Below are 24209 nucleotides of genomic sequence, written 5' to 3'. Positions count from 1 at the left end.
ACAGTTCTAAAGACAAAGATTCTTGGACCGTGGCCCCACGCGTCGCAGGCTTACAAAGCGACGCGGGCATTGTTACAGTTCATGAAGTCGACTGGCCTCAGTGACCGATTGTCAAGCGTTGGACAACTGCACGTGTTCATACTGAGAGTACTTTCTTCCCTCTCTCTCCTTTCTTTTCATCCCTTTAAACCCCTTCCACGTGTAGGGTAGCAAACCGGACATGCGTCTGGTTAACCTCCCTGCCTTTCCTTTCTTCTTCTCCTCCTCTAAAGACATAACATTGGTGACTAGAATTCCCATGCATCGCACGTAGCCTATGTCTATGACTGCAGCCTCCATGGTGACGCACGGTTATAGTGAAGAATTTTCCTGAGACCGGTCAGGAAAATCATGGTCAGAGTGCCTCAACTTTTACTTTGAGGCCAACGGCATCAAGGAGGACGTTCGGAAGCGTGCTTTTATGCTGACACTCTGTGGATCTTTCACCCATGAGACAGTGAAGGCATTGAAGGCACCGAAAACACCGAGAACCGTTCCGTTCACGGACGGTGCTCTCTCCTCGGCCAGCATTTCTACCCACAGTCATCCGAGCTTTACCTAGATGAGGCTTCCAGCGTCTCGACCAGCTGCCATGCGATTAAATTCGATACTTCGCAGCAGCGCCGAAGATACTGCCAACCGAGTGTAATTCCAGCGCTCCAACATGGGTGCCAGAACAGTCGCAATCGAACGAAGCACAGACAAGCTCGACTCCATCGCCAGGAACGATGCAACCCCTTGACATCATGCGGCGGGACCAGTTCACCTGCGTACTCCAAGACGGCAACGTCCAGCGTAGATGGTTTGCTAAAAAAACTCACTTTTAAGAAGGCCCTCGACATCGCATTGCGAGCAGATAACGCCAAGATCCAACAACAGCGCATCAAAGGCGAGGCATCCGATATCAACAAAGCCACTGCAACATCATGTGCAACCGACAACCGGAACAAGCACTCAACACAGTCTGCTTCCGCTGTGACAAACAGCACAGCCCGGACAACTTCCCATACCGCACTGCCAGATGCCGCTACGGCAGAAAGGCAGGCCACATGGACAAAGCCTGCTTAAATAAAAAGCAGAAAGAACGAAGAACGCAACTCCCTTGTAACAAGCTAGATGCTTCACATCGTAAGCTGCATGCTGTAGACCAGGCTGAAGCACTGGACATCTCAAAAACTCTGCAAGAAACAAGACAGCATGACTTGAACTCCGTGACGCCCATCCAAGACTGGAAGCTTAAGGTCTGTTTGTAAGTTGAAGGCGCAACCCTCACATTCGAGGTTGATTCAGGAGCTGCCTACTCACTCATCAGTTAGGAAGCGTTCCGAAACGCATAGCCAGCCGCATGCTCTCCTCAAAATTAACGTCGCCTTACGATGTTGGTTTTGTTGCAAGGCGACCATGATTGCCTCGTGAACATTGTCTGGAGAAAGCCTCCAACCTTTCGGTACAGCACTCGTCAACGTAAAGTTCAAAGCGTTACAGCCTCTATAGCCACTATAGTTGTAACGAAAGCACCAGGCTGTATGTAATCTCATCGGCCGCAACAGGATCCAGTCACTTGGCATCACCCTAAATGGCATTGATCATATCCACTGTAACAGAAGTGCTACAACAAAATTAACGTGTACAAGGGACAGCATATCAATCTCGAACTGCACGGCTCAGCTTCTCCTAAGTTCTTATACATGCACGACCACTTCCACTGACCCGGAGACAAGCCATAGAGGAAGAGCTGAAACAAACCCTGTCTCGTGAACGAAGTGTTGACGTTAGACTACGGTTGGCCAGATGTTCTTACAAGCAACATTCGACTGTGTGCTCAGCAACTGGAAAAACAGCAGCACAGCTGATGTTTGCAAGATAATTGCCATCAAACCTCCACAGTATGCTTCCTACTGATTCAACACATAGACAGAATTTGTCAATCGCAAACAAACCATTTAATGCCAACCAAGAAGTTATTGCACGTAACTTCAGAACGGAACCGCTTTGGATTCCAGGTGTTGTGTAGGAGCTACTGGGTTCCGCTTTTGGCTCATCGAAACAATAGTCACGAAAATAAGACGTCGCATGAATCGCCTCCGGCGTAGGTCCGCCAGCAAACACGAGCAACCATCTTCAGCTCCAGCGCCTTTGATAATGGACCTGCCGACGCTCACGGAGCCGATATCACGCATTAATACATTTACCGGAGTGGCAGCAGTGCCTAGCCCGAGTACTATAACTACAACAGAGCGACGCACATACCCACGCAGGCTACGATGCCCTCCGAAGAGATATGAAGTTCTCGGTTAACAGGGGGAAGGATGCCATGTCCCTTCCGGCAACGGCATCGGTTTCCGTTTATATAATCGCCGAGGCGCCGTGCGCCACCCTTGCCCGCTCCCGCCGCCAGAACTGAAGCATCCGTTACATGAACCATGCCCGAACCCAAGTAGATCCGCAGATAGCGACCCAGGGCTCGAGCAAGGTAGAAGACATGTAACCGCCACGCAGTGCACACCGCCACCTCAATGAAGAGTTCCAAAGACGCAGCGGAGCGTTTGTGATAAACTAGACGATGAACGCTTCATTGTGTGTGTTTCCGTGCAAAGTGCGAACTTCTCTCCTCCTACTTATATCTCAGTCCCCTTTCCTCCTTCACCCGCCGTGGTTGCTCAGTGATAGCGCTATGGTGTTGGGCTGCTGAGCACGAGGTCGCGGGATCGAATCCCGGCCACCGCGGCCGCATTTCGATGGGGGCTAAATGCGAAAACACCCGTGCACTTAGATTTAAGTGCACGTTAAAGAACCGCAGGTGGTCCAAATTTCCAAAGTCCCCCACTAAGGCGTGCGTCATAATCAGATCGTGGTTTTGGCACGTAAAACCCCATAATTTAATTTAATTTCCTCCTTCACCAGTGCAGGGTAGCCTACCGGACTCAGCCTGGTTAACCTCCCTGATTTTTCCTTACGATTACTCTCTCTCAATCTTCTCTCACTTACCATATGAGTAAGATAGACCAGCCAGCAAACACGCAAAAACGAGAGGCGGGTGGCAACGCCGCCGTCATGTGCCATCATCGTGGCGTCGTGGATTATGATAGCGCCTGTCCAAACTGGTCTGGTTCATCGGCTGTTTCCAAAGAAATGCAATTCTAGGGTTAGTTCTAGTAGATAAACATAAATACCCCAGGAAGTGGATGGGAAAACGGCACCGCGGTAGCTCAATTCGTAAGAGCATCGCACGCGTAATGCGAAGACGTGGGCTCGTATCCCACCTGCAGCCACTTGTTTTCTTCATCTACTTTCAATTTCCATTCATTTATTATTTCCTTAATTCAATTAATAACTGCAAATAATTCCCCCTACGCTTTCTTTGATGTCATTGTTTGTTGGCTTTGTATAATATGGCTATATATGTACAGCCTCCTGCAATTTTAGCTATATCACGCGAGCACCCATCACGCTTCATTTTAGCGGCGATAATCAGCGAGAGCGGCAGAAGTACTCTCAAGTGCACTAATCACTTTCCTGTGCAAGAGTCGTCTAATGCGATGTTCCCTTCAGGATGGCGTATGACCATATTATAGTATTATTGCGCGATATAGCTAAAAATGCGGGAGGCTGTACATATATCGTATTGTAGAGTATGAATAACTTCAAAGTAAAGAGTACGACGTACGTTGGTATTTCACAGTACATTTCTCACGGTTCAGCTGATCGTCCAGCCTTTCTCAAAGTAAGAAGTACATGCATTCGCGATTCTTATTTTTTAACGTGTTATACATGATAGTAATTGCGCTACTGACAACAACAACAGTCAAGTACGACAGTGTGCTTTTTAGACACGCGCTATGCTCGAACTGCTGCCTATGGCAACACCACCTGGCCGCTGACCTGACCGCTCTACCTACCGCAGCAGCAACACACATGTGCTTTACGAGTCAAGTGTGATATGGCGCGGCGAAACAATGCACTACCCACTCCCACATGCAACTCACAAGAGTCACATGCACTCCCACAACTTAACAATCTTAACCAAGTCCAAATCTGAATTTTCATTTATCAGTCAAAGCGATTTTTTCAGCTTGTCGACGCTAGGACATTTGCTTTGAGCGACGAAAACAAAAAAATCAGGGGCCGTATGCAGGTCGTACTCTAGACCGGCTTGTGGGAACAGCCGCCATGATAGTGAACTCAGCGTTATCGAAAGTTGCGATAAAAAAATGGTTCTTATGAAAGAAAATTTTCGTGATTTCAATAAGGCGGCAGACAGCCGCAATGACAATGAGAGTGGTTGAGGGCTTAAATACCGTCTCACTGATCATGGTATTGCACCACGAAAAATGTTTAGCTGCTCACGTCGCGAGTTAACTCAGGCCAAGCACGCGCTGGCATATATCGTCACAGCCCTTCTGAACACGCTGAAAAAAAAAACACTCTATCTGAAATTCTACCCAGGCATCTGCCTTGTTTGCAGAGGGACGGGCCTGGGGCTCGAGCTTGTAATTAGTAATTATTCTTAATGCTGCACAGGTTATAAGTAACTCCGACAAGATTGGCGACATAATTTCCCTTCTGATTTCTTGCTTCTGGCAGGAGCATTGCGCTGCTGAGCTTGCGGTCGCGATTTTGATTCTGGCAGTGTCGGTCGCATTCCAATAAGGGTGGAATGGCAAAACGCTCATTTACCGTCTATTGTGTGCACGTTTAAGCACTTCAGGTGGTCAAAATTAATTCGAAGCCTCCCATTGCGACCTCTCCAAGGCCTTCGACAGGGTCGCGCATAGACACATCCTAACAGAGATTTCCTCTCTTAACCTGGGTCAGCGTTCTCATGACTACACCAAATCTTTCCTCGCGGATCGCAAGGCACACCTCCGACTAGGCACGGTCTCGGGAGGGCCCTACCAGCTAGGCCACTGCGGCACCCCGCAGGGCTCGGTCCTCTCCCCACTGTTATTTAATATAGCCATGCACAAGCTCTCCACTTGCCTCGATGCAATCCCAAACGTGGGTCACGCCATATATGCGGACGACATCACGATCTGGGCGCCGGGCGGCTCGCTTGCCATGCTCGAACACTCGTTACAAAGCGCGTTGGAGGCAACGGAAAACTTTCTTTCCAGCACGGGCCTTGAACTCTCCCCCGCTAAATCAGAACTACTGTTATACCGACAGTCCCGACAAGGGGTCAGAAACCTTGAGCCTCCGAAAACTCTGCCGATAGAAATTCGAGCTAAGAATGGACATCCCATACCAAGGATGGACTCGATCAAGATTCTAGGTCTCCACATTGATGCTAAGGGCTGTAACTCGACGGCCCTCAACAGGCTCACTGCACAGGCTAGTAATGTCCTAAGACTTTTAGCCCGCATCTCAAATCGGAGAGGCGGTCTCAAAGAGGACAATCTGCTCAGAGGTTACCAGGCATTCTTCTTAAGTCATGTTACCTACATCGCGCCGTACCTTAATTGGGGTAAGGCGGAAAAGGCCAAACTCGACTCTCTAATCAGAACCGGTATCAAGCGCGTGCTCAGCCTTCCGCAGTCCACGACTACCGAGAAGCTGCTGGAGCTAGGACTCCACAACACTATCGATGAGCTAATAGAAGCTCACACAGTGGCTCAAATAATGAGATTGTCGTCCTCTAAGCCAGGGATCAAAATTTTAGAAGAAGCGGGTATCCAACCCAGACATGAACCGGGGACCAAAATTATCCTGACCCAGCAAGCCAGAACTAGCATCATGGTTGACCCCGTACCGCGAAACATCCACCCAGTGCATAACGAGGGTAGAAAATTCGCGAGAGCCAAGTCGATCCTTAAAAAGATCAATCAGCACAAACTAGGGGCCCTCTTTGTCAATGCTGCCAGATATGACAGTGGGGATAAGTTCGCTGTCTCGGTTGTAGACGCGGAGGGCAACCTGCTTAATGCAGCTTCTGTCTTTACTAAGTTTGCACATGTGGCGGAGGAAGCGGCGATCGCTCTGGCTTTTCACAGCGCAAAAGTTCCCCTTATCATCTTCTCGGACTCACGCACAGCAGTTAGATCCTTCTCGGCCGCACTAGTGTCTGAACAGGCGAACCATATTGTGAACAAAGCACTTCAAAGCACTCGGGAGAGCAGCGAAGGAGGATACCACATCTCGTGGTTCCCAGCCCATATAGATGCCTCAGTTAACCCACTCGGATGTAATCCTAACGAGCAGGCCCACCGGACAGCGCGCGATTTCACGTACCGCGCTGTCAGGGGTAGCCAGGCTCGGAACGAGGTCAACATCCACAAAGATCCATTATGTACCTTCCACGAAATTGTTTCCCATTATCGTCTCGGCAGGAGGAAATTTCCACCCCCCCACCCCAAATTGAACAAACCTCAGGCTAGCACACTCAGACTTCTGCAAACCCGTTCGTATCCCACTCCCCGGTCCCTTAACAGGATATACCCTGACCATTCACAGTCGTGCTACAAATGTGGTCATGACTCATGCTCTTTTGATCACATGCTCTGGTTGTGCCCAGCCCTTAACGCCTCTCCACCCATCACGAAAGAGCAATGGGAGGAATCCCTCAAGAGCAGCAATCTTCAAATCCAACACCAGGCTGTCCAGAGGGCCCACGACATCGCGACGGGACTTGGTCTCCCGGTCCCATCGTGGGCGGAGCCACCGACTTAATCTGGGGGAGCCTTCGGCTCGCCTAGATCTTAGTTCCTCAGGACTGCAATAAAGTTCTTGTCATGTCATGTCCCATTGCGACATGCTTCATAATCAGATCGCGGTTTTGGCCATGTAGAACCCCAAAATTTAATTAATTTAATTGCTTCTGGTCGGACAGCATTTCAGGCGGCTCCGTCTAGGTAATGCCATACCACCCATACCATAACCTCTGCTCACAACAGTGTGTAGAAGTGGGATGGTATTAATCCAAGGCATGGCAGTGCGCTGCGTTCAAGCTCGTCTCAGTCGTTCCAGCCAAAATATCGTGCGCGCCTTCAATCGCTGAGCACAGCAGCAAAACGCGGAATCACAACACAGTGTTGTTTTATTGTTAGGAAACGCGGTCCTTCTTGTGGTCTATATCTTCCTAGGACTATAGACAGAATGTTAGGGGTAATGTGCACATCCTACAATCGCCCTTTCTGACATTACTGTGACAGTGTCATAAAATCCTATTCTTGGCCAATGAACGCAGTGATCGACGCATCAGGCAAGCTGGCTCCGGGTCTCCTGGACGGATCGCTCACCGACTTCGGCGACTACGAAGAGTGCCTAAGCGTGGCCGTTCCTGATGCCTCTTCGGAGGATGGCTCCCTCCTGTTCCGCGGCCAGTACTGCATGGTGAAATCGAGGCCACCGCTACCGCCCAAGCCACGCGTCGTCACCAAACACTTCGCGGCCATCAACTTGACCCTCTTCCCGGAAAACTCGGTCAGCCTCGCTTCCGCTACTCGAGTGTTTCCTAGTATAGGAGAGGTCGCGCGCGTCGTAGTTTCCTAGGCGTCGCGCGTAAGAACTGTCATAGCGTTGTCAGTAATTTACATTATCAGTCTCTAAACCCGGTGGAAAAAAATGGTGAAGGCCAGCCGGCGCCACCTCTTACTGCGACAGCAGTTTGGAGCACGAAACTGGGTTCGCTGTGTCCGTCCGTCTCAGTTAAGTCCATTTCACAATGCTAAGCTTCGCCTTCTGCATGATGATAACCGGAACTTTGTCCACCACACTACCGGCGCAACGGATTAAATTCATGCTCTGCCTGCTTGCAGATGGGGGATCAAACCAGACGGCAGTGGTGGTCGCCAAATATGCACTCGAAAATTTGTGTGGGAATTTGCGGGTCACAGAGAATGGGATTATTTATGTCTGTGTACGTAGTTCAGAGGCCACCACAAGTATTACGATAGTGGGCGAATGCGATACTGTGTGCATCCGGAAACATAAAGTTGTTCTTGAGAAGATGGTGATGTGCGCTGCTTAAGCCTGATGCTGTCGTTGTCGATAAGTTAAGATCCGGAGGAACCAGCAAGAGCTGCTTATTTTTTTTTATTAATTGATTGATTGTACGTTTTCTTGAATCACTGTGAAAAGGAATTAAACAAAGGAAATCAGCAATTGATTTATATGTGACCCAGAAAAAAACTTTCTCCTTTTAACCATGTAATAAGTGCCTTGTTTTCTTTTTTCTAAAGAAATGTACAAACTATGCAGTGGGAGGAAATATTTGCGCTGATGCATTGTCTCTCCTGTGCTGCGTGCACGTCGCTATCTCGTGTGTTTGCACGTCCGTGATGTTCCCGTATAATCCACGCAGGTGATGCGAGAGTTCGCTAAGGACGCTGGGACATTCTTCACGACGACTGCGAGGACGGGGCTGTGCATGCCTTCGGTGTGTTCCAAAGAGGACGTCGAAACAATCGCAAAGAACGGTAAGGCAAAGAGCATTGCGCGACAGTAGTGAGTTTTAGTATAGTGTAAAATGCTTGCGTTAGCGTTAGCGTGCGACGCAACGCTAACGCAAAGAAAGGCTGCACTAAATGCGCAGCACAAGGTAGTGTTTTAGAATGGCGGAACGGAAATACGCTAACGCAAACATATACGGCGCCATCTAGATGTAAAAACACAAAGTACTGGAAAGCTAAATCCACACGAAATGTCGAGCTGATCCAATTCCGAATCCGCACGTGTGTCCTTAAGTCAAGCTTATCGAAAGCCACTGTCGCTGCGTTAATTACGCATGTAGGTGTTTGGTTTTTAAGTGTTGTTTTGTCAGAGTCCCGTAACACACTGATTATTTTTTGCATACCACGATCGAGTGTTCTGTGGGACCCATATTACCTGTCCTTCTTAAATTGGGATGACATGGATGCCCTCATGCTTCGGGAACGAGAGCGACCGCGCAGGTTGTACAGTGATAACTTACTGTGACACAGTCACAGTAATGTCAGCAAGCGCAATTGTAGGATGTGCACATTACCCCTAACATTCTGTCTATAGTCTTAGGAAGATATAGAGCCCAAGAAGGAGCGCGTTTCCTAACAAGAAGCGGCCTGCTCAACATCGCGGCTTTACACCAAGGGAATAAGCGAAATACACTTGGGCGCCATTTCGAGGCAGATACAGCAAACATGAGCAAACATGAGCAAACCCTCTCGTTAAGCCTACTGCGCTGATAATCGAGAACGTAGATCGAAAACAATGCCCATTTGTCACCTGTACGCTGCTGTCGAAGCATCATCACACAAATCTAAAGCGAACACGAGCATTAGTGGGGAACGAATGAGCCGAACAGTGCAGGCCGACGACTCGATAGATCTGAGGCGGGCAGCGTTCACTTCGATTGGCACTACCTTGTTGCCGTACGTATGGTAAGGGCTAAATCCCGAAAAGAGCGTGCGTACGTAAGAGCTCCAGCACCGTTTACGTACAGCGCATGTGCAGTGTGGTGCACGCAACGCGAACGCTAACTCTTTGCGTTTGCTGCTTTACGCTATACAAAAACTGTCAAGTACCTGAGAAACAGTGATGTTCGTTCGATATATCAGATCGCATGGGTGATGCACGTTGACTTCTTTGCTTGCATACAGTCCGCAACATACAGCTGTATGCCTAGTAGAGCACCGCACGGGCCATTTTTTTTGTAGTCCGGGCCCGGCGCAAGCCCAAAAGTGCCATGCGCTGGCCCGCCCAAAAGATTCGGGCGCTTCAGTCAGCTTGCCCTATTTTTGTGATGATGGCATCGAACATATGCTCCGGCTTTCTTCCAATCCAGCTAAATAGCCGGGCGTTAGTTTTCGTTTCTTATGGCAGTCGATCCGTGATAGATGGCTAGCGACGCGGAAAGACTTCAAGAGTGCTAATCACTTGCTATGTCCCTGAAAACATGTCTAGTCACAATGAGGACCTTCGTCGTTGTGTTCCAGAATGGGCTACTGCAAATTGTTATCGGTTCGCCTGGTACACAAACGGCAAAGTTGTTGCACGAGAGGCTGAGGGAGAGTGAGTGATAACAATCCCCGACTATAGTATACGAGCTCGCCAACTTGGTTGCTACTTGATATGGCGCATTCATTTCTGGCTGACCGTAATACTAATCAAAGACGCGTGCTATATCCTGCGCACATTTGTCATTCTAGAGGCTAGCGCACTGTTTCATCTTTTTTTTCATTGCCTTTTATTGCTTTATTTTGTTAGTTTCCCACTCTTAAAAATTTCATTTTGAATACCACTTCATTGTAAATAATTTTTTTATGCTTGTTCGGATAATTTCACCTTAAATTAGGAACTTTGTTACTCGGTTTTTACTCTCATCGTGTCGGTGGGATCTCAAGATAATTTCGCGCGTACTAGATAGCACATTTAGACACATCGGAATAAACATACTTTAAAAGCAGTGCAGTAAACGTACTTATAAGTGCGCTTATAGCGCTCGTCTGTCGTCTGGCATCTTTTGTCTTTGTTTATATCTGCTCTGCAATTCACCAATATGTTGTACCAACAAGCCCAAACTGCCAACATTACTATATAATAAGCCGACGGTCCGACAAAGGTGGCTGCCGAGTGGTAGTGAGGACGCGCTGCTTGCTGTCATCTTGCCATTGTGAGATGTAAGTGATGAAAAGGATTTTGTCATCTCAGACAAACTGCCACAGAGGAAGTAAAGAAGTGTGACGTGATTTAGAACTCAGGCACCATAGTGTCGCAATCAGAAATGATACCACGACGCCACCAGTTTTTTCGAATGAAACTCTTTATGCGTGAACTGCACAAGCACTATCAGGCAGACACTTTACACTTCGATGGCCTGAAATGGAATTTATAAAGCACGATGTGTGCACTGAATACGCATGATGTGCACACTTTGCAACATCATCCCGTTGTCGTCATACTATTTTCGTCGATCCATCGACGTTATTCCTTGTTTATCATTCTATCATAATCATGCTGTCCACATTCAATCGTGAATATGCCGCCGTTGTCATGTTATCTTCTTCATTTTGTCGTCTTCAGACAGACGCTATTATGCATCCATTGCCATAGCGTCGTCCTCATACCGCCGTGGTCCTAGCCATCGCCATCATTGCAGCTTCTTCATCCGGTTGTCATCATACCGTCATTGTCACGCCATCGTCGTCATACTGTGTGTTAATTAGCTTAGTGTTATTCATTTTTTGAACAAAAAAGTGTTAATTAGCTTTTTTGTCAGTGCGTTCGGGGCAGCTGTTTAAATGGCAAACTTATTTTTTTGTTTATTTTACATACTTCCAAGGCTCGTAGGCACTTTAGAGGAAGCCACATTTTATTGCACGCCCATTTCTTAAATCTTGAAAATCACACCTTATTCGAGATAGTCATCATATAATTTCAACGCTCAATCCAGCCAATATTGAAGCCAAGCGCACCAGCAGCGCAGAAAAGGCGATCTTGCTATTATATCATGCAAATGTTATTTTGAAAAGCTCGGTTTAATCAAGCTATATCATTTTTATAAATACCGGCTATCACGCACTTTTTCCAAGGAATGTACACAAAATATTAGGACTAAACAAGTACACGAAATGGCTGGCCTAAAAAAAATTTGTCGGTCCTTCCATTCCGTGAAGATGGACGATAAGCGAAGCTTGTCCCTTTGTAGACCTAACTGTCCTCTTTGCCATCAACTTTGTTTACTCGAATGTGCCCTTGTTCTTCATCCTGCCTTAGAATCAGTTCATTAAATCATACTTGTGTCCCTGTTCGTTGGAGCGGATAACACTGATGAAGAACAAGTTGTGTGGAACCTCAAATGCTTGCGTTCGATGTCTAGAGTTTGCTCGGCGGCGTGGTTAGCAGCATCCGCCCGCCATTTCCGCTTATGATTCTTCAAAATTAAATTGCCTCCAAATTAAATTTGTCCGTCACGTAAGACAATGAATAGCTCATACCCCCGTAAACACGGCCTCCCCATTACGACATTTTCCAAAGGCACTTTCATGCCTATGGAAAATGTAAGACGGAAGTCATGATATTCAATACCATTACCAAGCGGGAAATTTTACATCGGCCAGACTGAGCATTGTTTGACTGACCGATTAAGGAAGCATGCTCAAAAAGTAAAGAAAAAGGACAAATTTGCGCATCTTTTTTAGATGTTTTTTATAACATGGGCGCCAGCCACGATTTGTTGAAATAAGTATTCTCAGCAGAAGCTTTAAAGGAACGGCTCGTTATCCTTATGAAGCGTTTTTATAAATATGAATAGAAACCAGCGCGTAAGCGAGCCCTCCCTTCCCGTCTTTCCGTCTGAGATCAGTGTTTATCTAATTGTGAACACTGGCTGTAAGATATCACACTGAAGTACGGGGTCTTGATGCTGTATCAAGCATCCGTGGTGATCGTGCAATATGACGAATAAGCGGTTGGTAATGAGCGCTTGTTCGAAAAAGGGCCCTTCTTGGGTGTTTTTGCATTTGTGATAGCGTGTGCGTATGCGAGAGTTTTCGTGCGCTCTTACGCTGTTACCAAGGTGGATTGCCAAGAAGCCCAGCTGTAAGTTCTGCTCGGCTTTCCTTGAACCGCCCCTGGCGGGAAGTCTCCTTATCTAACAGTTTCATTCACTTTTTTCTTATTATTCTCACGTTCTAATTAAAGAAAAGAGTATTTCACCTATGCGTTATATTGCCTAAAGTGTTGGCTAAGTACGCTGATAAGAGTATTTTCTTGTTTAGTTTTCAGAGGAATACACTGGGACGCGATTGTAAGCGACTGCTCTCAAGACTCGGCCGTCAACCTGACCCTGAAAGACAAGATTTTTATGTAAGAGGACACAGTCTTTTTTGTTGCCGAACAATATATTAACTATGCGGGTGGACTCTCTAATAAGCAAATAAAAAATGATTTGGCTGTATTGGGGACGCAGCAGCAGTGGAGTACATGAAACACCTTGTGGCTGCTGTTAAGGGTGTATGGTCCCCAGGGTTTAGGAATTAAGTAACCAAGTGTACAAGTGACATTGATTCACGCAATACAAAGCTTACACGATTAACTTATGATACAGCTAGTGGGGATCCTACAGTCTAATCTTGCAATCGTGCTCGCTCCTTCTTCGTAGTGGGCCCGCCGTGGTCAAAAATAGTGTGCACGAATTGGCGTCCCTTTGTTCTGCTGCCCGAGTCTCCTCCCGCCATTTCTGGACCCTACGTGTCGAACTCGGGGATGCCATAGCCGAGCAGCTTCTTCTTCTTTCTGGGATTTTACGCGCCAAAACCAGTTCTGATTATGAGGCACGCCGTAGTGTAGGGCTCCGGGTTAATTTCGACCACTTGGGCTTCTTTAACGTGCACTACAACGCAAGCACACGGGCGTTTTTGCATTTCGTCTCCATCGAAATGCGGCCGCCGTGGCCGGGATTCGATCCCGCGATCTCGTGCTCAGCAGATCAGCTGTCAAAGTTCTGCCATAAATGGCAAACTTTTGAGGCTTATAACCCGCTGCGGTGGCGTAGTGGCTTTGGCGTAGTGGCACTACGCTCCAGGGTGCGGGATTGAATCCCGGCCGCGCTGGCCGCCGTTCGATACGGGCGAAATGCAAAAACGCCCGTGTATCATGCATTGGACGCAGGTTAAGGAACCCCAGGTGGTAAAATTGATCCAGAGCCCCCCACTCTCCGGTGTGCCTCATAATCATACCGTTACTCTGGCTCATATAACCCCAGAATTTAGTTCATTTAGGTTCATTAATTAAACACTTTAACTCCTGATGAGCACACGTTTGAGTAAGATGAATTATACCTACTATGGTTGAATGAGCTTGTCTCCCCAGTTCGGATCGAGAAACGTACTGCTGAGCTGTGAGTGTCTAAACGCCGAGCGAAAGGCTGAACTTAGCTTCAATTGCGTCATGCGTGGCGCGACAAGGTCGCCATAAGTGCACATGACACATGCATGATCGAGTAATGGCTTGTTTCCTTCCTCTACACAACGATACAAAAGTAAGGCGTGTGGGTAGTAGGGTTGCAAAAATATAAGCGATATTAGTAGTGCATGTTTTCGTTAGATGCAGTTTTAGCAAGCGATCCCCTATGCTAACCGAATTGAAAGACGTTTCACATCAAAAGAAACAAAACATTAGGCTCACGCTTACATCACCAAGAGTTATTCATTACGTTCCGTGGCGCACCTGCGCAGTATAGCAGCTCTCGAATCCCAGTGAAGTGTGAGCTGTGAGACCCCCCCCCCCCTCCCCCCCTAAAAAAAAGTGCAAGAAAGAATTTTTTAAGCAAAGTCGTATTCAGAAAACTGCACGATCTCGCCTTATCATCGTAAAGGATGAAGAAAGTTGTACGTTACAGATGTGAGTAAGCTTGGCACAGAGGTGACTTTACGTATTGAAAGGACTGGGCGAATTGAAGAAAGGGCCATCACACAAAGAGGCACGCAGAAGCAGGGTAAGTTACTGCACTTACGAGCACGTCATTTTCGTTTGTTTTCTTGGGTGGTGTCCCTTTCATCCATTGCCGCAATAATTTCCCAAACAATCAGCCTTTCAAAATGTTTCACTCGAGTTAGGTTACATGTCCCGCTAAGTCCAAAAAATTGGCACAAAAACAACCAGCGCCTTTATCCGCCATTTGTCGCAATATCAGGTGGTATCAAAAAGTTTTGACACTGGCTCTGTTTTGAAGAAAGTAAATTATTTATGTGCCTTCCAACACTGTCACCTTTGAAATAATTCTCTTGTGCAGCAATACAGCGCTTTCAGCGTTCCTGCCGCTCTGCGAATATGTCCTGGAAACCTCTTTTTCTGAACGAGTCGAGCGCCCTTCTTTCAAGCTTGTTCGATATGGGGCCCTTCTTGGGTGTTTTTGTGTGTGAGTGCAGGTGTGTATGTGAGAGGAGCAGGACAAGCAGTTAAAGAATACAGTAGTTTCCCTTCATAACTTCGCATTCAGTTTGAGCAAGCACAGTGCCAGCACAGGAGTTTGCACGCAAGAAATGGCTCATCTTCTTTCTTCCTGGAGTTTTACGTGCCAAAACCAGTTCTGATTATGAGGCACGCCATAGTGGAGGGCTCCGGATTAATTTTGACCACCTGGGGTTCTTTAACGTGCACTACAAGGCAAGCACACGGGCGTTTTTGCATTTCGCCTCCATCGAAATGGGCCGCCGCGGCCGGGATTCGATCCCGCTACCTCGTGCTCAGCAGCGCAACGCCTTAGCTGACTGAGCCACCCCGGCGGGTAAATGCCTCATTGCGGAGCATACATCGCTCTAGTAATTCTCAACAATTCGTGTCCTTTGAAGGAATACTTTTACGTTGTGTGCTTCAAACGTCTTTTAGTCAATGCTGAAGTTGTAACACGCATGCGTAGAGGCCCACTCACGTGGAATATTGATCCGGGTTGCACTTCCTGCCCAATTAAATTATTTCAAAGCTGCTAGCACGTATGCTCAAGAGTGTGTGTTGTGCACAATGTATCAAATAAAATTTACTGATTATATTTTCTTTGCGACCGCACTATTCTGCTATATAGATTACCGTATTTGTGGAGGCAAGACTGGTTACGTACGTTAAAGTGAATGACTTACGAAGCCTTCTTTTACTTTTTGGAGCTTCTGACATAGTTGAATATTCTCTTCGCTGTTTTTTTTTAATGTGTTGATGCCTCTGAAATGGTATGTCCCCTGGCTAATATTTATAATGTCCTAATCTATACAGGCACAGACCCAGTCCGGGAGATAGCATTGAAATAGCAAGATAGCATCGCCTTAGTAATAAAAAACTAGAAATTAATGTGGTCAAGTGTGATATGACGAGTCTTGAGTTCTTAGAAATAAATATCTGCTATGCCGCTGGACAAGCGCGCACGATCGACATACCTAATCGTTTTTTCTTCCACACCAGACGCTAGGACAAGCAGTTAAAGAAGACACGAATATTGTGAAAGAATGAATATGTAGATACATCCAGCTCTCAGTTGCCATAGTCGGAACAATCATAGAGCTAATGAACTGAAGCAGCTTACTTTAGGCGATGCCCAAATAATGTTTCTCCGGCACAATTTCGTCCACAAAATGACATGAAGTATGAGAACAGATGTGCCACATATACCTGCTTCTCAATCATCATCATCATCAGCCTATATTTATGTCCACTGCAGGACGAAGGCCTCTCCCTGTGATCTACAATTACCCCTGTCTTGCGCTAGCTGATTCCAACTTGCGCCTCCAAATTTCCTAACGTCATCACCCCACCTAGTTTTGTTACGTCCTCGACTGCGCTTCCCTTCTCTTGGTATCCATCCTTCTCGTCCTCATCAATCAAAATATCTATCTGTTGGAAAATAGTCGAATTAACAAAGAACCTACCTTGCTTTCAGAGCCGTGCTGGTGTGCATAAGCTTACCCGTGCTCTTGTCTACGGCGGCGCAAGTGATTGGGAAGCTTCTGATGACGTCGCCAAGGTACAAGAAAAGTCACGGTAAGGTTCCTGAAAGAAAACGAGCTCTAACGTTTCTGTGCTCTGTGCTAACGAGCTCTGTGCTAAGTTAACCGAAAGCGACGTCGTAATAACACCGTTGGGAAGTGTGCAGCTAAGTGTGTCTTTTATCGCTCTTGCTTCGGCTACGCTACAAACGCTACTCTTAGATGATTAAAGTGCACATTTTCCTATTTCTTCAGTAGCCGGTGTTCATTGCCTTCAATAATAGCAACAGATGCATAGCCTTGTATGGTTTAGTTATTGTTCGTTAGGCCTGAAAGTAGTAATGATGTTATTGAAGTTAACACGAGAAATGCACACTCGGGAGAAAAAGTTTGGAGTGCAGTACTGATGTTATATTTTTTTTCGCTGCCCCGGTATGCCGGCTAAAATCAATTAGTAAAGCCTACGAGAACGTGTACGACCAATGCATTGTATTGAAGCAATTCCCCGTTACATAGCTTTACTAGAAGACATTAAAAATGTTTTGCTGACGCCATCATCTCCAAGCTATTGCTCGCTACTGTACATCAAACTGCATCTTCCGGTGACATCTTATACCTGGTCTGATACTTGTGATACATTAACTTATGGTTCATTTATGTTGAATTTTACTGCGAATAATGGCAACATTACGCTTGAAAAAAATATTGTTACGGGGAGTCAAGACTAGTCAAGACTGCACAGGTTCCAGCAGGTTTTCAGTCCGACAAGATAGCCTCTGACCCAGCCCCACTACAATGTCTTTGTCTTTGCCATTGCTCGTGACATTATCCCCGGCCGATGAAGCACCGTCCTGGTGCTTGTTGTGATCAAAATGGATTATCACAGTTGTAAAGTTTGAGGCGGGAAACATGTACGATGTCAGTTCGCGGTGCGGCAGTTGATGAGGTGGATGCCATGGGAGATATCTCATAGGTGACAGGAGTCACCTGGCGCAGCACGCGATAGGGTCCGACGTACCGCGACATTAACTTTTCACACAGGCCGACGCGACGAGATGGGAGCCAGAGAAGGACGAGAGAGCCCGGTGGAAAATCAGTATCCCGGTGTCGACGATCATAGATGGCCTTTTGTGCGATCTGCGATGACGTGAGCCGAGCGCGGGCTACTGCGCGCGCGACGAGCGCACGCGTGATGACATCTTGCGCATAGGAAGTCGTGGACGTGGAGGCCGGATCAGAAGGGAGCAAGGTGTCAAAGGGTAGTAAGGGATGGCGTCCAAAGAGAAGATAGAAGGGTGAGTAGCCGGCAGTTTCATGACGCGATGAGTTGTATGCAAATGTGACGAACGGGAGCGCAACGTCCCAATCATGGTGGTCATCGGAAACGTACATGGAAAGCATGTCGGTCAGTGTACGGTTTAAGCGTTCGGTGAGTCCATTAGTTTGAGGGTGATATGAGGTCGTGAAGTTGTGATGAGTAGCACATGATCAAAGGAGATCGTCAACCACACGAGACAGGAAGCAGCGACCGCGATCTGTGAGTAGGTGACGTGGAGCACCATGTTGGAGGATGACGTCGTACAGTAGGAAGTCGGCTACGTCTGTGGCACAGCCGGTCGGCAACGCTCGAGTAATTGCAAATCGAGTGGTATAATCCGTAGCGACTGTAATCCATTTGTTGCCTTTCGTGGAAATTGGAAAGGGACCCAGCATGTCCAGGCCCACTCGATAAAATGGCTCGGCTGGAACGTCAATTGGCTGAAGGAGACCAGCGGGTAGAGTCGCAGGTTTCTTCCGACGCTGACACAGGTCACAAGATGTTACGTAGCGGCGAACGGACCGATAAATGCCCTTCCAGAAAAAGCGTCGTCGTATGCGATCATAAGTTCTGGAGACGCCTAAGTGCCCGGAAGTGGGGGCGTCATGAAACTGGATGAGGACATCCCTGCGCAGATGACGCGGGACAACGAGCAGGAGTTCTGCGCCGTCGGGGTGCATGTTGCGGCGGTAACGAACGTTATCCTGAAGCAAGAACATGTTGAGGGAAGGGTCGAGGGTGCCGGATTGCAGACGGTCAATAAGAGAGAGAGCAAAGATGGATCTCGACGTTGTTCGTCGGCCACTTGGGTGAAGTCTGTTATCGCCAAGACATAGGTGTCGGGGTCCGTTTCAGTGGAGTCGGATGATTCAACGGGATGGCGGGAGAGGCAATCGGCGTCATTGTGTAACTTGCCAGATTTGTACACTACCGAGAACGTGTACTCCTGTAATCGTAATGCCCAACGGCCGAGCCTCCCTGTGGGGTCTTTGAGTGTTGAAAGCCAGCAGAGCGCATGTTGATCTGTTATGACCACGAACGGCCGTCCATATAGGTACGGACGGAATTTCGCGACAGCCCAGACGAGAGCTAAGCACTCCCGCTCAGTAATTGTGTAATTCTTCTCCGACTGTGACAGAAGACGACTAGCATACGCTATCACACGGTTGGCTCCGTTCTGTGTTTGGGCGAGGATAGCACCAATGCCATGGCCGCTTGCGTCAGTGCGAAGTTCTGTTCTTGCAGCTGGGTCAAAATGAGCCAGCACAGGTGGTGTAGTGAGGGCACAAATCAACGACGCAAAGGAAGACGCTTGGTCCGCGCCCCAAGAAAAGGCCGCATCCTTTTTGAGTAGGTCCATGAGGGGTCGAGCAATGTCCGCGAAGTTGAGAACAAAGCGGCGAAAGTAGGAACAGAGCCCAAGAAAGCTGCGTACTTCTTGAGTGGACCGCGGAACTGGGAACTCGCGGACGGCACGGACCTTGTCAGGGTCTGGTTGGACACCAGTTCCGTCGACTAAGTGTCCAAGTAATTTGATCTGGCGGCGCCCAAAGGTACACTTAGACGAATTGAGCTGGAGGCCAGCCCGGCGAAAGATGTCGAGAATGGCCGACAGACGAGGGAGGTGGCTGTCAAAGCTGGGCGAGAAAACTATGACGTCGTCCAGATAACAAAGACAGGTCGATCATTTCAGACCGCGTAGAAGAGTGTCCATCATGCGTTCAAAAGTTGCAGGAGCATTACACAACCCAAAAGGCATAACCTTAAATTGGTAGAGGCCGTCGGGTGTGATGAATGCGGTCTTCTCGCGGTCGCGGTCATCGACAGCAATTTGCCAGTATCCCGAGCGGAGATCTAGCGACGAGAAATATTTGGCACCATGGAGGCAGTCGAGCGCATCATCAATTCGTGGGAGAGGATACACATCCTTCTTCGTTACCCGATTGAGATGGCGATAATCGACGCAGAACCGCCAGCTGTTGTCCTTCTTTTTCACAAGCACTACAGGGGATACCCAAGGGCTAGAGGAAGGCTCTATAACATCTTTATCAAGCATTTTCTCTACCTCCTTTTGGATGACTTCGCGCTCAGAGTGAGATACTCGGTAAGGGTGCTTGTGAAGGGGGCTGGCGTCTCCAGTGTCGATGCGGTGGGCCACTACATGTGTACGTCCTAGTGGACTGTTCGCAACATCAAATACGTCCAGCTACGAAAATAGGACACCACGGAGTGCTGCACTTTGGGAAGGTAGGAGGTCGGGGGATATCATTTCGTCCAGAAGTGCCTGGGTTGGCGCCGGTATGGCAGGTTGCGTCGCGGTCTCAGCGTCAGCAGCGAATGCAGAAACAATACATTCTTCCAAAGGTGACAGTTCGGCTAGTGAAATTCCTTGAGGAAGAACATGGGCCGAAGTAGAAAAGTTGAGGACTGGAAGCAACGTTTTGTTGTTGGCAATAAGCACTACGGTATGGGGAAGTGCGATGTTGCGCGAAAGGATCAGATCTGTGAGGGGAGCGACCACATATTCACCATGAGGGACTGGGGGAAACGGTGACATAAAGACGTAGGTAGCAGCCTGCGCGGGTAGTCGTAGAAACTCCAGGGAACGTAGGCGAGCGTTACTTGATGCGGTGTCATCAGGACACAATGGCAGTTCGAGCCGCAAAATGCCAGAAGAACAATCGATGAGGGCAGAGTGGGCGCTCAAGAAGTCAATGCCAAGAATGACATCATGTGGGCAAGCGTCGAGAACGGCGAAGAGAACTGAAGTGTGGAGGCCGGCAACAGTAACGCGGGCAGTGCACATACCAAGAACAGGTGTTCGGGTGCCGTCAGCTACTCGCACAGTATGAGAGACGGCAGGTGTCAGCACTTTGCGTAGGCGGCGTCGGAGCGTAGAATTCATAACAGATATGTGGGCGCCAGTATCGATGGGAGCAGTAACGGGCACGCCGTCGACGAGAACACCGAGCAAATTGCGTCTTGAAGTAGGGGTCGATAGAGGTTTTGCGGTCCTTGTCGTCAATGCAGCCTCACCTCCCGGAGCAGCACTTGCTAGTTTCCCGGGTGGTGTCCAGAGGAAGCCGGAGAATGAGAGCGACGGCGTTGAGGGAAGCGCGACTGGCGACTCTGAGGTGACGGTGATCGGCTGGACCAGTGTCCTTGCGCGGTAATATCGGCGTAGGTCGGTTCTGAGCGCGAAGAAAGACGGTGAGGATCACGGGCCGGGAGTTGGTCGTCAAGAAAAGATGTGCTTTAGTACGGGCCACGATCTTGGCGGTGGTCACCGGGGAAACTGGGTCGGTAATTCCGACGATTGCGGCAGTGGCGTGAAATGTGGCCGACGCGAGAGCAAGAAAAACAGATTGGTCGATCGTCAGGTGTCCTCCTCTCAGAAGGGTTGCGGTAGCGGGGTGTGAACCGGGGAGCGGAAGCGGCAGCAGCAACCATTGGGGCGGTGTGGTGTTCAGTGGGAGGACCGGACGCGCACATGGGCGGAGGGGCGTAACTGGGGGCTTGTGGAAATAGGACGCCCATATTTGCAACCTCCTGACGTACGACGGCCTGAATGAGAGATATTGTCGGCAAATGGTCGTGAGCAGGTGCCTGATAAGCGGCTGGAGCCATGGCTTCGAGCTCCTCGCGAACAATCCTGGCCAAGTTAGGCGGCGAGAACGGAGGGGGCGTCACGGGATCATCGCCCGAGGAGGTCGCAGCTGTATTCGGGAGTCTGTTAAAGCGCGGAGTAATCCGCCTGCTTTTTGCTTGTTCAAACCGCCGGCATCCTGTGATGATGGAGTCAACCGTGGTGCAGTGCTTACACATGAGGATGTTGAAGGCATCGTCAGCTATGCCTTTCTACACGTGGCCAACCTTGTCTGTCTCTGGCATGGCTTTGTCAATGGTACGGCACAAAGCTAGTACGTCTTGGATGTATGCGACGTACGACTCCGTGGACGTCTGAGCTCTGGCCGCCAGCTCGTGCCGGGCTGTCATTTGGCGCGCGGCCGATCGGCCAAACAGTGCACGCATCTTCTCCTTGCATAGGTCCCAACTTGTAAGTTCTTCTTCGTGCGTGTTAAACCACACCCGAGCCGTGCCCCGTAGGTAGAAAATGACGTTGGCAAGCATTAGAGTCTCATCCCACCTGTGGTGCTTGCTGACGCGCTCGTACAAGAGGAGCCAATCGTCGACGTCTTTGTTGTCCGTGCCGCAAAACGTGCCGGGTTCGAGGGGCTGCGAAAGGACCACGGTCGGCGGCGCCGCAGGCGCGGGCTGCGATGCCTGCGTACTGTCTTCGGCCATGGAGGCGGGAGAAACGTGGCGTCCGCTCCGAAGATCCAGGGCCGGGTGGAATAGAGCCCGCAACCTCCACCAAAAAGATGTTACGGGGAGTATTTAATTAACCGTGAACGGCTAGCGCTTGCCTAGTCAGAGAGAGAGGTTTATTTGAAGAAAGGCAGAGAGGTCGGCTTGAGCGTTAGTTTGCTCTGGCCTGCTACTCTACACTGGGGAAGGGGGGAGGGGATAAAAAGAGCGATGAATGATGATGATAAGATTAGGAGGTGCGTATGTACATGTCCATCCCGTTGAGGTCATACTATAGCCGTGCATGGAGTCCAGTGGCTTGAAGGAAGGCTATAGTCGCTTCGATGACCACAGCTGCACTGCTGGCGTCAGGCCAAGGACCTAAGACAATCTCGTCAGACATTGGTCTTTTAGTCACTCGCTGAATAGTTGAAATGAGGCTGTGCCGTTCTCGCGCGTACGCTGGGCATGAGCAAAATATGTGCTCAAGTGTTTCTGGCACTGGGCAGTGATCGCAGTTGGGACCAGTGTCACTGCAGCCGATGATATGCGTATAAACGCCTCGCGAGTGCAACACCAAGACGAATCCGGTGTAGCAGACTTGTTATGCTCCTCTTCAGTTTATGAGGCATGCGGAACTTCATTTCTGGGTCCCATTTGTGCAGTCTCTTGTGTCGTCGATCAGGATTGGTCTAGTACTCAAGTGTAGAGTTCCGCATGACGCACCGAAGCAGGGCATTCGTGTCTGTTCGTGAGAACGCGATGCTTACTTCTGGCGCATTATTTACAGCTATTTTAGCTTCAGCGTCTGCTTGTTCATTTCCTATCACGCCACAGTGTGCAGGTATCCACTGAAAGGTGACGTGGTGACCGCATTTGGTCGCAATGTCGAGAAGCTCTGCGATTCTAGAGCTAAAATATAATAAGGGCCTTGTCTCATAACGCACTCAATGGCTTGAAGAGCGGGTTTGGCGTCACAAAATAAAGGCTTGCCTAGTCAAGACTGCACAGAGCGCACAGGTTCCAGCAGGTTTTCAGTCCGACAAGATAGCCTCTGACCCAGCCCCACTACAATGTCTTTGTCTTTGCCATTGCTCGTGACAATATTTCAAACAGGCAAATTTGTGCGGATATTACAATTGCCCAGGGCAAAACGCACCGCGTTCTTATAAAATGTACAGGTGTATACCTTTATAAACTGTTTAGAATGCAGTTTCGTCCATCGGCGAATATTTAAGGTGATATGAAAATGGCTTCACCGTAAGTGACTTATAGAAAAAAAATGTTACCTGAATTAAATTATGACGACCACGTCCCGTTCTCGATGGGTACCGTGTGGCCGTCGTACGATGCCACCGCAATTTCAGCGAACAACGCCACCATTGACGCAAATTGCGTCGGTGGCATGCGATGTAGAACGCCGTGCGAAGTGTAGTACTCAGCCTATAATTATGCAGTATACGACTGGCGCGTTCAGGTGGGACGGAAGTAAAATCAAAATGCTAGTGATTGTTAAGTGGCCTTTCGAGATGTAAACATTTAAAAAGCCACAAAGCCTGCTACCAGCAGTGCTTGCGAATTTGTTAATTCAGTATGCACGAACCTAATTTAGGATGTGAACAAAAAATTGGCGTGCCACAAACGAAAACCCCGCGGCTGGAAAGTCGCGTCTTCTTCGAGTGCGCCGTATTCTGTATCTCTTTTGCGCCTTTAAAATATTGAAATACTGAATTCTACTAATGTTCCGCGTTGTCGAGGGCAAGCTAGGGCCAAAATCGGCGGAGGTCAAACGCATCTCCAATTCTTGGCCACGTCCATCCGTCTAATATTGCGCTCTGCGATTCACGCTCTCCGCGATAAAGTCTGACGACAAGTCAGAAAAATTACCGCCAATGTTGCTTCAAACTGGCACAGAAAACAATCGATCCTCCCCAAAAATACTACTTCAACTATAGATCAGAGATATGCTGAACGCGGCATGCATACAAGATAAGTATTCCTGGCAACTGTATTGTCGCTTGAGTGAGCGCACGTTGAAAAACACAACGGGGAATTTATTGTGACCGAAGTGTGAAAATATATTCCTTGTGTTTTTTTTTACCATTTCGACTTAGTGGAAAATTAAGGAGAAAATATTCGTCAGTAATTTAGAGACA

The 24209-nt window shown here is 48.5% G+C and overlaps 1 protein-coding gene across 1 annotated transcript in view; it reads left to right on the top strand.

Moving 5' to 3' along the window:
• Positions 1-24209, top strand: part of LOC119445809 (nose resistant to fluoxetine protein 6-like) — a 66292-nt gene that overhangs the window by 9831 nt on the left and 32252 nt on the right. The window contains 5 exon segments of the mRNA XM_049660606.1: positions 7223-7458; positions 8339-8453; positions 12732-12819; positions 16382-16433; positions 18498-18500. Of these exon segments, the coding sequence (XP_049516563.1) occupies positions 7223-7458; positions 8339-8453; positions 12732-12819; positions 16382-16433; positions 18498-18500 (494 nt within the window).

Source organism: Dermacentor silvarum, chromosome 1, assembly GCF_013339745.2.
Source record: "Dermacentor silvarum isolate Dsil-2018 chromosome 1, BIME_Dsil_1.4, whole genome shotgun sequence".
Classification (NCBI taxonomy): domain Eukaryota; kingdom Metazoa; phylum Arthropoda; class Arachnida; order Ixodida; family Ixodidae; genus Dermacentor; species Dermacentor silvarum.
The sequence above is the reverse complement of the archived record's forward strand: the minus strand, read 5'-3'. Positions and strand labels throughout refer to the sequence as shown.